The 17396-nt window shown below is 37.8% G+C and overlaps 1 protein-coding gene across 2 annotated transcripts in view; it reads left to right on the forward strand.

The window, feature by feature from the left end:
* The window catches only part of LCOR (ligand dependent nuclear receptor corepressor), a 58375-nt gene that overhangs the window by 17653 nt on the left and 23326 nt on the right, over nucleotides 1-17396 (forward strand). The window contains exons 4-6 of one of the 2 annotated variants that reach the window (XM_066191079.1): nucleotides 1411-1698; nucleotides 4549-4642; nucleotides 7458-17150. In XM_066191079.1, coding sequence (XP_066047176.1) covers nucleotides 1461-1698; nucleotides 4549-4642; nucleotides 7458-8427 — 1302 coding nt within the window. In that variant the 5' untranslated portion in view covers nucleotides 1411-1460 and the 3' untranslated portion in view covers nucleotides 8428-17150. Of the gene's footprint in view, nucleotides 1-1410; nucleotides 1699-4548; nucleotides 4643-7457; nucleotides 17151-17396 lie in introns of those variants that run through there. The other variant, XM_066191078.1, reaches the window with a different exon arrangement.

A 17396-nucleotide genomic window follows, 5' to 3' on the forward strand; every position in this document is an offset into this window, starting at 1 on the left:
ACTTAACAGAAAGGAATTCGGGCTTGATAAGTATTTAAAGCTCAGTATGGTATTTCATCAAAAAACAGGCTGCTACTGCTGCTCTTTGATTTGTGGGCAGCTCTGCTCAAACCTTCATGTCAGTCATTTTTTACACATACAATAAAGCTGGTTTGTTGGATTGATGTACTTTTGACAAAAACGGTGGCAAAAGGCAAATCTAACACTGAAAGGTCCTACAGAAGATTTTGATAATGCTTCTAATAGCTCAATTTCAATCGATTACCTTTCAACCTGGGCAATTTTTTTGAAAGAGGTAGTAAACACTTCCCTGTTGTTCCCTCTTGAGAGCTGCTTTTAAAGATTTATTTGGTCTTCTGCTGTACAGTTTTTTTTCCTGAATGTTTCTTCAGTAATAGAAAATCAAACCTTTTGAGCCATTTCTGGAATAGTGATGGGGCTGTCTTTACTTCAGGGTTTTTGGGGGGTATTGTGGGTGGTTGGTGTTTGTTGTTGTTTTGGTTTTTGGGGTGAGGGTTTGTTTGTTTGTTTGTTTGTTTAATAAAGCCAAAACTGATTTGGCCAGAAAACACAGTGTTTCAAGTGAAGTGGCAGGACTTAGCTTTTGTGATTTAGGAGTTATAGATTTACATCACAAATTAGTACTGGTCTAAAACAATGATTTTTTTCTCAATAAATTTTTGGGTTGCCCACATGCCCAGATACCTTTCTATTTATACACTATTTCGTATAAATAAATTGGAATGCCTACTTGTTTTACTTCATATCTGTTAGTACTAGTTTTAGCAGCTCTTCTAGAAATAGAATCACTTGTCACGTGACACATCTTGGGGTTTTGTGTATATGCAAGTTCTTTGGGTAATTCCTGATCCTGCATTGATTACAATGGTAGAAATATCAAAAGGAATAGATAGAAGACACTTGAACATTTGATCTTCATGTGGATAATTTTAAATGATCAGAATTATAGGGCTTTATTTCTCAGTAAACTTTTAGGGGACTGCTGCAACTTTATTCACCATTTTACCCTTCTGTAGCTACAGGTAAGTTAAGCAATTCTTCCACTGTATAACCTGTTTAATATTTTTGAATGAGCACCATTACTTGGCACTTTAGCTCTCCTTTCCATTTCCACACCTCCTAAAGGTATGGTTGAATATATTTTAAAACAAAACATGAGATTGTGTATTTCTTTTAGCAAAGTGTTATTTTGGGAAGGCTGTACCAGAATTAGCAATGGTTCTTATTCAGGTATTCTAAGACTAAAGACTACATTTTCTACAGAAACTATTTTACCTTTGGCCTTTTTTTTTCCCTGGATTTTTTTTTTTTTCGTAAATAAACAATGACTTAATATAAAAGCTGTTTTACTTAAAGCGCTTCCTTAAAAGAAATCTCTAATATTTGCAGACAGTCCTAGGGTCTCTGACCCAAATATTCCCCTAGTGGCCCGTGAGATCATGCAGCGAATGATCCGACAGTTTGCTGCTGAATATACCTCAAAAAATAGCTCTACTCAGGACTCCAGCCAGCCCAATAGCACAAAGAACCAAAGCCTGCTGAAAGCATCTCTGGTCGCCTCCTCTCCCACGGCTGCAACTGCTCAGAACCCTGTACTCAGCAAACTGCTCATGGCTGACCAAGACTCACCTCTGGACCTTACTGTCAGAAAGTCTCAGTCAGAACCTAGTGAACAAGGTAGGACTCTTACCAGTGTCTTGCATCCTGTGGCAATCTATTAATGGCATTCTTGTTGCAGAACCAGACAATTAGAAGGTTGCACTTTTGCATAAAATGTAAAGTGGAAAAGCAATAGATGTTTTTACAATAAAATAATGACTAGTTCAATGTGGCTGGGAGAGAAAAGACTTTTTGAAAGAATGTAGACCCATAGACAGGAGGGATTCTTCTGAAGAAGGGCAAAGGGGTTGGACATGCTCTAGACTCCGAGGATGAATGTGCTGTTTCTACTGGGAGCAGCAAGAAACAGTCTGCCAAAATAGACTGTGTGCTTGCTGATAAGACAAGTTCATGTGGTCATGAAAATCATAATGTTGTCTCTTCTCTGAAGATTAGTGCACAGTCTGACTGAAAGGCTGATTTATTTTCTTTCTCGTTGTGGTGTGAGAAGAGTATCTGTTAAAAGTCTGTGAGAAATTGCTTTGTGGAGGCTATAAAAATGATACCCATGAACTGCACTAAACTTCCAGGTTTGTGCATTTGGAAGAAATGTCTCTTTTCTACCTTAAAAATAGACTTATTCTGCAGAGCACAGATTGAATAACTTGTAACAGTGTTTCAGAGCTTATTTTAATTTAAAAACCTTGCTTTCCATCAAAAATGCCTTTTTTTAAAAAAAAGCAAATTCTGTGAGTGATATAGTATATGAACTTTTCTTTTCTGAAACTATTGGATCTTAAGTGTATTGTACTGATTAAAATTAGACCCTTTACCCTTCTTCAGAAAAATATTAGTGCTTGAAGTCATTCTGTCACAGTAGGCTGTCCCTCTGCAAATGGAAAAGATGCCGGGGGAGGGGGGGGGAAGCCTTTTCTAGCTAGGGCAGAAGAGTAGTTATCCCTTTATTCTTTTAAATTTGGTTTACGAAGCTTTTTGTGAACAGGTTAATTTTACGTGTCCGGTAACATGCAGCTTGGACATCTGGACACATACTGCACTTACAGCTTTACTGAAAGCTGTCATTCCACTTCAGTTACAAACTGCGGTGAGAGGTTGAATAGTGTCTTTCTTGGAATGTGGACCTGTACAGTTAGCTGATAGGCATTTTTTCCCAGCTGTCTTTACTGTAAATGGATTTTGTGAGTGTGTTTTACATGTATGTTTATAAATGTTAAACTGTTCTCATTGTTAAACTTTTTGCTGAAAGGAAGACGGAGAGAATCAGTTTTGCTTTGTTCGTTTTTAATGAGAGGATGGTATGGTGAAGAAAAAAGCATGTACATGAACTGTTCTTTAGCTACCATGTGATGGAAAAAGCTGTAAGATAATGTATAATGTTCTTAACACTTGTTATGAAAGTAGAACATGTGCGTATTGACTTATACAGTAATCTGTTTGCTGATGTAAATTTTTTCCCCGATTTACATTTAATGTAATTGGAAAGAGATTTTGCCAAACTTGTTAATGAGTGATTTCAGAGGCTGTCACGAAAGATTGCTAGTGGTGCTTTGTGCTATATTTTGTTCTAGTGGGTTGAGGGGAACCCAGCTATAGCTGTAAGCTTTTCCCTGGAGTATGAGGTTGGTCCTGCTTCCCCTCAGGGACTTCTGGGACATGCTGATCCTTATGAGGGAAGAAGCATGGATACAAGTGCCTCCAGCAGCTGCCTGTGCTGTCCAGCCTCTTGTAAAGAAAGAAAGATTTGATCCAGTCTGTGCCTCTTATGCCTGCATAAGTGTTGTTCAGAAAGAAAATTTAATTTTCTGCTTGCTTAAGTTTGGGTTATGGTGTGTTCCCAAATGCAGTGGGTGGAACAGCTTTCTGTAAGTTAATTCTAGTTCACTGTTTATCATGTTTTTTTCTCCATATGTCAAATGAGAACTTTAGGCAATCTGAAAGCCGTCTTACATTGTTCTTGTGTTGGGTGGTATTCACTTGATTAGATGGAATGAGTGAGGAGCTCTGATATGTCTTGAGTTCACCTTGCCAACAGGTTTCATTTATCTTTGCCTCATAAATTCCTCCTTTGAAAGTTTCCAGGAACTTCAGATGGCTGGGCTGCTTCAGTGACAGTGTTGCCCTTACTAAAATGACAAGGGTTTCAAGCTGATCAGTGCCGCAGGAGCAAGGCTTTTCTGGTGAAATATGCTCCCTTTTCTGGTGCCTATAAATGCAGTGTTTACTTAAGGGTTTGCAGGGGAGCATGAGGAAGTGCTATTAGTGAAAGTGGAGGAAGCTGTCTAGCAGGAAAACCATTCTGGCATATGGAAGAGGGGGAATAAGACGACACAACAGAGGAGAAAAGCAGCACCTTTTCCAGTAGGGACCCATTGGAGACATGAAAAACGAAGATGAAGCTGGCTGCTATGTGAGAAAGAATCTCACATCTCTATGTGTGTTGATTTAATTTCCAATATGAAATTCTCAGTTAATTTTCCTACAGGAGATTTGGATTTAAAAAAAAATCTGAATACTGTCTTGCAGCCTCCTTTCAAGGTGGGAATATCTCAGGTTGACAAATCTTTAAGATTGTCTCAGTCCTGGACCACTGAGAGGTAGTTCTGTGATAGACTTTGTTGTATCCAGAACTGTCACTTGTAGGTAATTTTTACGCTATGTCTCTTGTAACAGATACACTTTTAATTTTGTTAAGTTTTATTGTGATTTCTGAAGACTGTATTGAAGTCACATGTAAACCATATTGCAAAAAAATTTCCAAGCCTTATTTGTTTAAAAATACAATAAACCAAAAAATGTTGTGTGCTAAAAATGGCTTCAGCTCAGAAGACTTACTACTTCTCTTTTCAGCTGATCAGCATGGCTGATCCTGCTTCTTCAAGCACTGAAGTTATTCTTTTGTCTCTACAGACGGTGTGCTTGATTTATCCACTAAGAAGAGTCCTTGTGCTGGCAGCACCTCTCTGAGTCACTCTCCAGGGTGCTCCAGTACTTCAGGAAATGGGTAAGAGAAAGCAACTTACTATGACCTTTTAAAAGAGTTTTTTACTAAAAATGTGTGCTTAGCTCCTGTTAATTTTAACTTTCTTTTGGTGTTAACCCTTTGGAGTAATGTGTTTTCAACTTGCACCTTTGGCAAATACCTTCACCCCACCTGCCAAATAAGAGTTGTTGTCAACTGAGACAGGTTTAACCTGCAGTTAAAGATTGTAATATCTGTTATTTTGGCCAATTTGGTACTTAGCCAGAGATCTTTCCATTACCTGTTTCTTGGGTTTAGTGATAGGTGATTTCCATGGAGATGCAAGTTCATTTAAATGCATGAACAGTCTTAGAGGCTTTGCAGTATATTTAGACTACATTTTACTTAGGGCAAAGTTAGCTAACAGGAAAGTTTATTTTAGAGGTAACAATGATTTGGGTGATAAACCATGCTGAGTTAGATTTAAATCACTGCATGAATATTTCCTAGCATAAACCACAACTTAGAAAAGGACATGAGGCAGGGAGTCTGGTAGTTCAGAAAATTTTAAATGTAGCCTTGGATTTGCGATTGTTCTGTAGTACTGAACAAGTTGGTTGTTTTTTTTTTAAATAATCACAAAGTATGTGGTGTCCTACTCTTACTCTTAATCAGTTCAAGGTGTGAAATCCTGTTAAATTAAAATCTTTAGGTTTCATATTTCTAATGGTTACTATTTGCATACATTTAGAAACCCTTTACTCTTGGGGTTTTTCTGGAGAGGCTGACTGGGACTAAGAGGGGGTTTGGATGTTGTTTATCTTGATGCTACTGTGAACAAATAATTTTTTATTGAAGTACAGAAATAGTATATGGTTTAAAGTGCTATTTAATTGCTGGATTTAGCTTTATGATAACCTTTGAAAAACTTGAAAATCTCAACTAGGAACCCTCTTCCACCACCAATCCCATGTACCGATAACAGCTGATTGAATTTTTGCATTTCTCTTTAGAAAAATATTACCATCTCAGATTTCTCCTTTCAAGATTACTTTTCTGTTTAATATTTCTTTTAATAAAATACTTCAGTCCTTCTTTAAAACTTAGTCTTAATACTTTTTACAATTCTTTAGCATAAACCTTCCCCAGCAGCATTTCCCTTTTTATTCTGAACAGGTTATTTTCATCTTTATTTTCCTAGAAAGGCAACAGAAGCCACTGAGGCTCTGTACTGTTTGTTCCCTTGTTTGTGAATCAAGTGAGGGCCAAAGTCCAACACACAGGGATGGCAGGGCCAGCATCTGGCACTGTCCTGCTAATCCTGTGGGTCCAGAGAGGATGCGGCATACTGGCACCTGTGGTTACTTGTACAGGTGTGTGGTATAGGAGGCTGGCTGCAGTTTGTTTAGCATCACCAAGTTGGGTGTAATCCTCTATTAGCTGCCAGTATGACCTTTATTTAAGTTCAGAATCACTGGTGCACGCTGTGATGCTGATACATGCTGTAGAAGGGGTGGAGAATGCACTTTGTCTGAGAGGGTTCTCTGGAACTGCAAACTTTGATCCATTTCTCTGGATTTTGTTCTGAATCCTTGTTGACTTTTGTTGTGCACATCCTATGGCTTGTTGCATCCTGGAGAGAAGTGAACAGCATGTGTATCGAGCACTGCGTATGTTACATGCCAGGTTCTTTCAGTGGATGTCTTTTCTCTAAAGAGTTTTTGTAATCCCAGTGTGATGTTAAAAATAATAATGTAGCTGTTCAGTACTATGTATCCTATCCTTAAGTAATGCTGACTTAGCCAGAGGCCTTTACACCACTATAATGTCCCAGAGTATTAAAATAGATTCTCTTTGTTCATTTGTATGCTGAACATGGAAAAATTTGGAGGTGGATTTTGAAACCAACGTGACTTAATAACTACAGGGGGTTAAGCAATCAAAGCATTAAAATAGATGTGATTCTCTGCAGCAGTAGTACTTAATTTCATAGGAAGAACACTTGTGATGAAAGGGAAATGGTAAAAATACATACTGCTTCTCTCTCTTTTTTTTTTTTTTTTTTTTTTTTTTTTTTTTTTTTTTTTTTTTTTTGCTAACCCTCGATCTGGATGACAGTTGGAGCTTAGATCTTCCTTTTCCTAGCCATGCTTTATATCAAATGAGATTCAGGGCTGTGTCTATGTGCAATTAGTTGTTAAGAGAGCCATTTGGTAAGTCTGGTGTAATGCAGTGTTTTTCTTGGTGATCTGCAGTATCCCAGCTTTCATATTCGGTGCTTTATGAAAGTCAGGCAAATACCTTTGAGGCCTGCTAAGCTTTTTCTTTTATCCTGAGCAGCAATTCTTCGATATGATGTAAGCAAACACTATGCAGGGTTTCCACCTATGTGTAGATACTGCAGGTGGCAGTCATATTTGCATGTTGAATATGTTGCACTTTGGCTTACTCTTTTATTACTGTGCTTGTTTAGTGGTAACGTCACACCAGTAACACAGTTGTGTGTAGATCTATGGCGATTGATTACTACTTTGTAATTAAGGTGCTATTTTCAGACGCTTGCGCGAAGTCTTTTCTACTCCGAGAATTTGTGAACCCAACCAGAGACCAGCCAACAGGTTTCATTTTTCTTTGCCCAAAAAGCTTCTCTTTTTTTGCGAACAAGTTTTAAAACTGACTGATGCTGAGACTTTAAAAAAAAAAAAAATTAAAGTAATAAAAAAAATTTAGAGAAAAATAAATAACACAAAAAGTGATGTTACCCAAGCAAGGCCTTCTAATAAAGGAGTGGCCCCCTCACCCATCCCTCCCTACCTGTGCAAGTCCTGCTCACATCAGTTTCCTTCCATCCAATTAGGCGACCTGGGAGACCCAGCCAGCACCATCCGGAGGGACTACAGAGTGGTGATGGGGTACCTCCAAGAAGCTTGCAGGATGGAACCAGGGAAGGTTATGGCCACTCCACATCTCTTAAAGTACCACTGGCTCGATCACTCCAGATTAGTGAAGAACTGCTGAGCAGAAACCAGTTTTCTACAGCTGCCAGCCATGGGCCATCTGGACTACAGAATCATGGACAGCACTTAATATTATCCAGGGAGGCTTCTTGGGCAAAACCACACTACGAATTCAATTTCAGCCGCATGAAATTCAGGGGAAATGGTGCACTCAGCAACATCAGTGACCTTCCTTTTCTTACAGAAAACTCTGCCTTTCAAAAAATGGCACTTCAAACTAAACAGGATGGGAAAAAGGACGTGAGCCATTCATCTCCTGTGGATTTAAAGATACCACAAGTTCGAGGCATGGACCTTTCATGGGAGTCCCGCACTGGTGACCAGTACAGCTATAGCTCTTTGGTAATGGGTTCACAAACGGAGAGCGCGCTTAGCAAAAAGTTAAGGGCTATTCTTCCAAAACAAAATAGGAGAAGTTTGCTGGATGCTGGACCAGATTCCTGGGGCTCAGATGCTGAGCAGTCTACCTCTGGACAGCCATATCCCACCTCAGATCAAGAGGGAGATCCTGGCTCCAAGCAACCTAGGAAGAAAAGAGGGAGATACAGACAGTACAACAGCGAGATACTGGAGGAAGCAATCTCTGTGGTTATGAGCGGGAAAATGAGTGTTTCCAAAGCCCAGAGTATTTATGGGATCCCCCACAGTACACTGGAGTACAAAGTTAAAGAGAGGCTGGGCACTTTGAAAAACCCTCCAAAGAAAAAAATGAAATTAATGAGGTCGGAGGGGCAGGATGTTTCAGTAAAGATTGAATTAGATCCCCAGGGAGAAGCAGCACAAAGTGCGAATGAATTGAAGGATGAATAGGGATGGTGTAGAGTGCCAATTACTTTGCAAACTGGGTGAGCACTACTGCATAGTTCAACCATCACTGAGCGCACCTGAGTCTCCTGTTTACTGCAATGCTCTTTCCTTTGCAGTTTAGCATAGACTTATGTGAACACAGGTGAAAGATGTGCTCTGAATGTCACATTTGTAAATTTTTCTAGCCTGGTATGGTGCAGTTTCCCTCCTTCACCTGCCCACTGCCCTCTTTCTTTGGGTTTTTTTTTTTTTTTTTGTTTTTTTGTTTGTTTTTTTTTTTTTTTCCTTTTGCCTTTTGCATGTTTCTCTGTAATAGAGAATTGAGTTACCTCACAAAGAATGCAGATCTGTAGAAATGGACACCTTGCCTGTAGAGCCTGCCTGAACTTCTGATGTTGGATTTTTCATGTCTGCCTTTATAGAAATAAGTCCACTTTGTTAAACTGACACTCTCCTAAAACCAGGCAATTTTCAAATGAAAATCAGACTGTCATTCTTCAAAAATGTTTCAGAAATCTTTTTCCCCCACTTCTTTTTATTGATCCAGTTGATTGAAAGATTTGAGCTAAATCAAATTATTTAGGAATGGTACCTCTCTTGAACTCAGATTTGTCAAATAGATAGATAATCAATTGGGTCTCATTAGGCTCTCCACTGTTTTCTTTCTAAAATAACCGTACTTACCATTTGCTGTCTGCTTAGTGCTCACCCGGAGGGGAGGGGAGGGGAGGGAAAACTTACATACACTACCTTCAGAAAATGTCAGTTAATTATTTATAACACTACCTTCGCTGTAATTTTATTTGGTGTTTTTGAAGGGTGATATTTAGACTCACCTGCTTGAGGATGTAGCCTTATCTCACGGAAGACAAGCTTCTCACAGTCAGGAGCAGTCAGGGTACACTAAATGATGTATTGGGGTATGCCTCATTATACCAGAACTATGGTTCTTTGTGACCTTTACACTTTTTACAGACTTGATTCTGAGTTTACTAAACTATGTGGTCCCAACAGCTAGTTTAAATGACTCTAATCCAGGGATGGGGGATTTGCGTAACAAACTACTGTGATACTGGAAAAAAAAAAAAAAGGAAAAAAAAATAGCCCACAAAATGGTGATCTCAAACGTTACAACCTCAGTAGTCTGCCCAAATATCCGCATTAGTGAAGGAGCTTGTTAATGTTCAGGGAAGAAGTAAAACACTGGTAGCCTGATCTAATTCAGGCTCTGCATCATATCTATCTGTAATACTGTCAGGGTCGAACACTCAATGAATGGGTGTTTCCTTTTTAAATATTACAGTTGCCAGTAGCAGGAATTTATTTAAGTCCTGCGTTTTTGTTGTTGTTTTTATTTAATCTATTTTGATAGTGGTTTAGCACATGCTAGAATAAGCATTTAAACACCATTAAAAAAAAAAGAAAGCACTCCGTAAACCACAAATCTGGGGTTTTTTTTCAATATGGTGATATCTTTATGATTATATGGAGATCTAGGATAAGTTTTGTACTGAACTTTTATCTTTGATACTTTCTGCGGGAGTGGTCAGTAACTAAGTGGAGCTTACTGGATTTACCACAACATGACCAAATCGTAATTGCTGGTTCTTCAGGTAGAAGCAATTTGGTCTTAATCTGTGCAAAAGGTAGATAGAATTACGATTTTTCCCCCATTTGCACAACCAAAAGAAGCATTGGAATTTTTGTGTGAGAGCATTAAGTGATGTCAGTGAAAGTGGTTTCTCAAAGTTCATGGGAGGGTGGCCTAGGTAGCCCTAGGGATGCTGAATGACTTCTGGAACAATTGATTCTATTAGCCTCTCCCCCTCCCCAGCAACTTCATATTTTCAAAGGTTAGGCACACCATTGCTGTTGTTTTAAATATGCACTGCTCATTCTTGGAATGGACTGGGCATTTGGCCCCAAGTATACTTTATTTTTATTTACTTAATATATTTTAGTCCTCAAAATCCTGGTTCCTTGTAGCTTTCTAGTTGTCATCTTGGCATTTAAAGCAGTTTGAGCTCAGTAGCAGTATATAAACTTTGCATTATGCTCCAGTTTAGCTGGTGATTGCAATAAAGGCGCAGTTTAAGGTGTGGTTTCATCTGCTGTTGGAGGTTATGGTAGAAAGATTGTTGCAAGTTAAAAAAAAAAAAAAGGTAACACAGTTTTACTCTTGAGAGAGGTTTAACCTTTTGCAGCTGTCCTTATTTAAGAAACATGAGTTGAGTTTTATAAAACTTGTCACAGTAGTGTAAGTGGAGTGCTCATTTTACTAACCTAAATATTTTGTATGTGTATGTTTAAGTGGGTGACAATCGTGCAGCAGAAGAATGGTGTGCCTACCCTTTAATGCTGCAGTTTTAAAAGAGAATTTGTCTTGTCATTTCAGACTGTAGGCTAAGAATTGTAAATAGATAGTGAGAAGTTGAGTACTCTTTATTTGCTTTGGTTAGAAAGTGGATTAAAAAAAAAAAAAAACAACAACAAACCAAACACGTAACTTTCTCAGTTTAAATGTCCTGAGACCTGAAGATTGTAATACTCATTACTGCAAAGCTTTTAAACACAACACTTGATCTGTGATAACTTAATATTCAGGTAATCTTTCTTTTCCGAGAAGCTTTTGAACAACCATATTTCCTCCAAAGGTCTCTGTTTAAAAAGGAAAAAAAAGAAGAAGTGTAGATTATTTTTTAAGCACTAATTGCATTACATTGGTAACTGCAATATGAAATAGCCATTATTGTTTTGTGAAGCATGGTTGAGATTAGTTAGTGGTCCCTTTTTAAAATTTCATGAGCCTCTCAAAAAATAAAAACAATTTTAAAAAAAAGCTGCTGAATATTCAAAAGATATATATTTTACCTTATTGTAGGTTTTGTAAATTTAGTCTGTAATATTCAGGTGCACCTTTTAATGTTACTTTTTTGTTTCAAAGTCCCATCTAACGTATTTTCTCTGAGGTGATTTATCACTTAAGACTAGTATCACTCTAAGTGCTGCAATGATCACTAAGATTTGGTTTCATTTCTCACTACATATTTTTTGCAGGTGCTTTCAGTGTAGCTAACTAGTAGTATTTGGGATCATTTTAAATATATGATTGGAATTAATGTTTGTCCATTAGCATGCTTAATTTTCTGCTGACCAGCAGTTTGCATGGCCAAAATCCCTGGTTGACCATATTTTGGTGTGGGAAGGTGTGGTTCACTGCGGTCTTTGTAACAAAAGCCTTGTTTCTCATCTTATTTCTGGTAAGTGGATGCTTATGTTACTTGGATCACTTGGACAGGAGAAAGATTTTTAAAGCCTTCTCCTGCTGCTCTTCTGAGATTGCATTAACGTGTAACATAGACAAACTGCAACCCTGTAAAAATCGAGACGTTGTTAGGAGGAGACCTTTCAGGTATTTTTTGTCACTAGTTTTCTCTTATTCCCGAGAATGTCCATCTGATGTAGTTATTGGACTTAACAGTATTGTTGTGTACTACTGTTGATGTAGCTGAAAAAGCCTGACAGCAAGAAACTGTGAATTATATTTGTGGCAGTCTCTGAAAACTAGTTTTTCAGTCCAAGTACCATGAAGGAGAATCCCCCTCCCCTACCCCATCCTAGAAAAGTAATTTTATATTTTGTGTGTATAAAGTTTTAAGAATCGAAGTTTCATATTGTACTGAAGTTTAGGTGTCGCTTGGTAAATCTTTGCTGCAGCATATAATTGAAGATGAGTAAGGCTTAGTGTGGTAGGGGTCCTGGTGTGGAGTTAATTATCGTACAGTTCTGGTGAGGAAGCCCAACATGTATGAAATGTGTCCTTTTTTTTTTTTTTTTTCATTTGGATTTGTAAGATGTAAAAGTGCTTTTTTAGAACTCTGACCTATTACAAACTATTACCTCACTTTCAGCCAGCTGGATCCTCATTCCACAGTGTTGTAGGCATTATTGTGGCTGTAATGCTTGAGTACAGCTATAGAGTTGAACGTTTCCAGTTAGATATTGTAGGGACACGTTTCTGGACTCGTTTTTATTTCTGTCTAAAGATAATTTATTTTCCAGTCATTCCCTGATTTTGTTTTCTGAAGGTCCAAGACAGTTTCCTTTAGAATTTGTCGTTTTTCCCCTGTCGCACAGGAGAAGTTGCTGCATAAGCAATACAGGTATGCCTTTGCTTTGTTTTTTGTTGCAAAACTCATAGCTTGATGCTTGCATTACCAACCCTACTGCTAGACCTGAATTCAAACTCTGAGCTTTTTTGGCAATTGGAGAAAAAATTAGTTTTGACAGTGCAGGGGTACAGGTAGGAGAATATGTCTAGTAAGGGAACACATTCAGCTTCTGTGTTCTCTTGAAACTCCTGCATGAGCTTTTTTGTAGAACTTTCCACAGCTGAAGGATATTCCTAAACACCGGAGGTAACTGCAATTGTGTTTAGACTGGATAAGAGCAGACAAGGAATAGCCTGTGCTTTGTCTTGTGGCAGGTCAACATTTGCATCTAAATATTTCATTCATGAGTATTCGGGAGTACATTGCCTTTCCGTGGAAATTCATGGGAGCTGGCAAAGTGATTCAGGGGCTTTAGGGTTGAGTAAGCTTTGTGAAACAACTTTTTAGTTCTGATTGAATTGCTTTTTGTATCATCTGCAACGATTGTTATACTGGCAAAAGTGGAGTTGCCATGTGTTTCTTTCCAGTTTACTTTCCCGTAATGCTCTTAAGATGTCCTTGAGTCTTAGGAGAAGAACACAGTGTCCAAGGAGTGAAGGGAGCACTCTGCTGTTCCCTTTTTTCTCAAAAACAGTGTGGCTGCATCTGTAATATAAAGACCTCTTTCTTCAGTGAAGACAAAATTTGAACTCTTCAGTATAAGAATGAATACTCCCACTGCAGTCCAAAATCTTACAAAGGCAAAATTATTAACCTTACTGAAAGATTTGTCGCAATATTTTAAACAGCTTAAATTCTCTGCCAAACGTTAGAAGTAGGATGGGAAGGGTTGCTTCCCTCATTTTCATGAGGATCAGAAACCTCTAGGTATTCCCCACAAATGTTTCAGAAATTAAATGTAATTTTAGTCTAGGTCAATGTTGCTTTTTCTTGGCATCAGTACATAATGTTGGCTAATATTGTTTTAGAAAGCTGTAAGAAAATAATTTTGAGACTTGTTTTGGTACTATAAAGGTTTCTACTTGATCTTGAATTATATTGAAAATTCAGTAATTGGAACCTTCAGAAACCTGAAAATCTGCACTGCTAGTTGTATGCAGTTCTGATGAATGTAGCAGATAAAGTAGCCACTATAGTAACTCATTTCAGATTATCCAGTGTGTAAACACAATACACTGTGATGACCACTAGGCAGAGAGGTATTACAAACTCAAAATGATCTGTAGATCCACTTCATGTATACTATAAAAAGCTGTTAAGTACTTAGAGCATTCTAGTGTCCATCTCTCTCTCTCCTGTTCTTTCTTTGATTGGGGCCAAGTCTCTAAACCAGTATTACAGCAGCAGTTTTGGACTTCATGTCCTACTGAATTATGCCTATATTCAGGAATTGTCATAAAACCCTTCATATTAAGAGATCTTTATTTAATCCTCACAAAAATCTCTTAGCCCAGTTGCAAAATCAGTTTTCCTGGGTGATGTACTAGGAAGGAGGATTTTTTTCAGCCTGTCCAGGGCATTTACCTTCTTAAAAACAAACATCCCCACCTGTGCCCCTGTGCTTGTCTCTACTGAATTGGTAAGTATAATTTAGGAGGACTCAAGATGATAACTACCTTACAGAGCAGGGATTAGGACAAAGGCTTCATTCTGACTGAAGCAGGAAAAGTTAACATCAAAAACAATTTCTCTCATCATCACTTACCACAGTTTATCTTAATATTATTTTCCTATTTAGAAATAATGAGGATACTACTAGAGCTACTTAGACAGTTTATCAATTACTTGGTGCTACATTTCTCAAATAGTTTTGCAGATAATACTTTTTATGCCTGCGTGAAAGCATGTAAACTTTTACTGTCACTACAAAAAGCACTTGTCTGACCTATTCTAAAGTACCAGAAAAGGGATAAATAACTGCAGCACTTTTTCTGTTACAATGCCAGAGTCTTAATTAAATCTGGTCTTCAGGTTATGAGATATTTCAAATATACAAACTAGGATCATTAACAGCTTGTCAGGTCAGATCACAAGGTCTCTTGGGATACTAATTTGTCTTTTAAAGACTAGTACAACAAAGTATTCTGGAGTTCAGGCAGGGGATGTATATATACATGCCTGGTATTTTTAACTGATCATTTCAGTAGGCCATTTCAGGGCTTAACATTGGGAATCTGGGATGATGGGTAGGGAAAGGAAGTTTCCCAAACTGAAAAAAAAAAACCATTTTGGACCATTGTTTAATGTTCAGTTTGAAAACTATATCACAAGAAAAATGGGTAGGGATTCTTTCTCCCTTACGCCTTCAGGGAATGAGTAGTATTTAGAATCTCTGGCTGAAATTCAAGCCTTTTTACCATGTAAATTTTTAATATAAACTCATTGACATGCTTTTTACATCTGAGGACTGAAAATGGATCTTAATGTTTAAGTTGTGGAATGGTATATTTCTTAAATGAAGGGGGAACATTTAAAAAAAATAGATTAGAATACCAGCATTAGTGAGCTTAAGGAATTTTAGTATGTAATAGCAAAGTATAGCAAAGTATTTGATTAAAAAATTAATCTTGAATTGCTAGTCTGTAACTAGGTGCATTCTAATTTAGCAGGTGAATATTCTTATCGATATATGATGGGCTTTTTGCAAATAGAAACCTTTATCTGAGTCCCACGTGTTGCTTGTACTGATGGGATGTATGCTTACAGCAGCTTACTGCTGCTTTAAAATGTATAAAATGTTTTGAGTGTTTGCTCATAACTCTTTTTAACCTCCACTTGTTAAATTGTCAGACATTGGTATTTTATCAGTCCGCAATGTAAGTTTAAACTAATGTTCTTAGGAATCCAACTTGTACACACACTGTTTAAAAACCCTCAGGGACAGTTTACACACTATCCTCACTCAATTCAGGTACTTGTACTCTCTTCTTAAACCTAGCAGTGACTTGTATTTTGTTTTGCTTTTCTTTTGACGTGCTGATAGCACATCCTTGATGAATGTCAACTTAAAACTCAGTTCAGGTATCCAGGTATAACTCAGCCAAACGGATTTTAAAGCTGCATATTTACTCTCCAGCACACAGTGCCTCAGACACTTATAGTGGCATTCTGTATATTCAGTTATTACTACTGAGCAGATCGCGTGGGGGTTCCTGGTATGTATTGTAAGAAAATCCTATGTATATTATATAATATGTATTATATTATATACATATATAGTATATATGTTATCTTAAACTTATATATTTTAAAATGCCACTACTAGCCAGCGCAGCTAAAAATGAAATACATTCCCAGCTGCTTCTGCGAACAGCAGAGGCAGCTTCTTAACGTGGCTCTTGCTTCTCTCTCACCATAACTACTTCTAACCTCAAGCACGGGTCCTTGGCTGTCTGACCTCTACACTCTAGTTATGCAATGTCCTTAGAGAATTCTGTGCACTGGCCACTGTGATGGAAACCAATGGGCCGGGAGTGCTTTGAGTTTATTAGTAATTGTTCTGCCAAAGTTGGTGTTTGTATGACAAGCATGTAAACCTGTCAGATAATCAGCAGAGGTCCAGGTTGTCCATAATTACTTCCACCTCCTGGGTAGGACCAGAGCCCACAAGGTGCCTCCTGTTCTAAGGCTGAGTGCTATTCACTGAACACCTGCAGTGCCAGGCCTCTGTGCTGTGCTCACCTGGAGGCCAAGCCTGAAACTAAAATCTGCTCTTCTGCCTTCATGGTGATCTGTTGGCAGTTGCAAGTCAGCAACACCTCTGCTTTATTATTTGACGCTTTACATCTAAAAAGTCTTCTCTTTCTATTTATGTAACCCATAGTCTTTGAAGAGTATGGAAAATGGCATTTCTCTCTGACCTCTAGAAGTTCAAGTGTCATGGGAAAAAAAACAGGAACCCCCCCTTTACTCTTATGGACCTCATTTCAATATACTGTTTACAGTTTGACGGAATTGTATAATTTAATATTTCTCTTGTACTGTAGTTTATATTTATTTACAGATTTTTTTTGTACTGTGTGATTTGAATTTTTTGTTCCTTGCTATGATCAATGTTTTATGTAGTAGAGCACTTATGATCACAAATTAAGGTTTTTGGTTTGATTGCACTACATTAATTTTTTTAATGCAGTTCTGATTTTTTGACTGGACTAAATAAGCTGTGTCTTAATGTATGTGATAAGTACTTTTAAATTTTTATTTCATGTGGTCCATTTATTTTTTGCATTGTATGTCAAAGCGCTAATTCTCTTGTTGTGCATGTGTAAGATTTAATGGCTCCATTGTATTATTTGACCATGTCATTTTGGAAACACATTCCCAGCTGTAACGTTGTGTATGGTAGTTTTCACTGGATGCTAGACTTTTCAAAACCACTATTCTTCTAATAAATTTTGTTGTGAAAAACTTCAAGGGGTTCCAATTCTGTTGTTTCTAATGTGCTTTCTAAATGCCTGTATTAGTAGCCCAAGGATATGAGATGCAAACTATCACAAGGGGGGAGAATCAGGGTAGGAAGTGAAAATAGAAGGTAAAGCAGTTTCTGGCTGGAGGACTGAGCTTTGGAATCTCCATACTCCATTGGGTTCTTGTCCTAAATAGGATTGACGATAAAGCTGCTTTAGCAGCTGGGTAGGGAATACATGTGAAAGCTGAAACGCTGTCTCATAGCAGCCCAGTCTCATGAACTCCCGTACTCTAATTTGCACTTCCCTACTGGCCACCTTAATTTTCTTAATGGTAAATAATTTATCCAGTGAAGAACAAACACTGTCTCAGGAGGGAAAATAAAATGTGGTG

The sequence above is a fragment of the Chamaea fasciata genome, unplaced genomic scaffold (assembly GCF_029207755.1).
Source record: "Chamaea fasciata isolate MVZ Bird 193981 ecotype frontalis unplaced genomic scaffold, bChaFas1.0.hap1 SCAF_9, whole genome shotgun sequence".
NCBI lineage: Eukaryota > Metazoa > Chordata > Aves > Passeriformes > Sylviidae > Chamaea > Chamaea fasciata.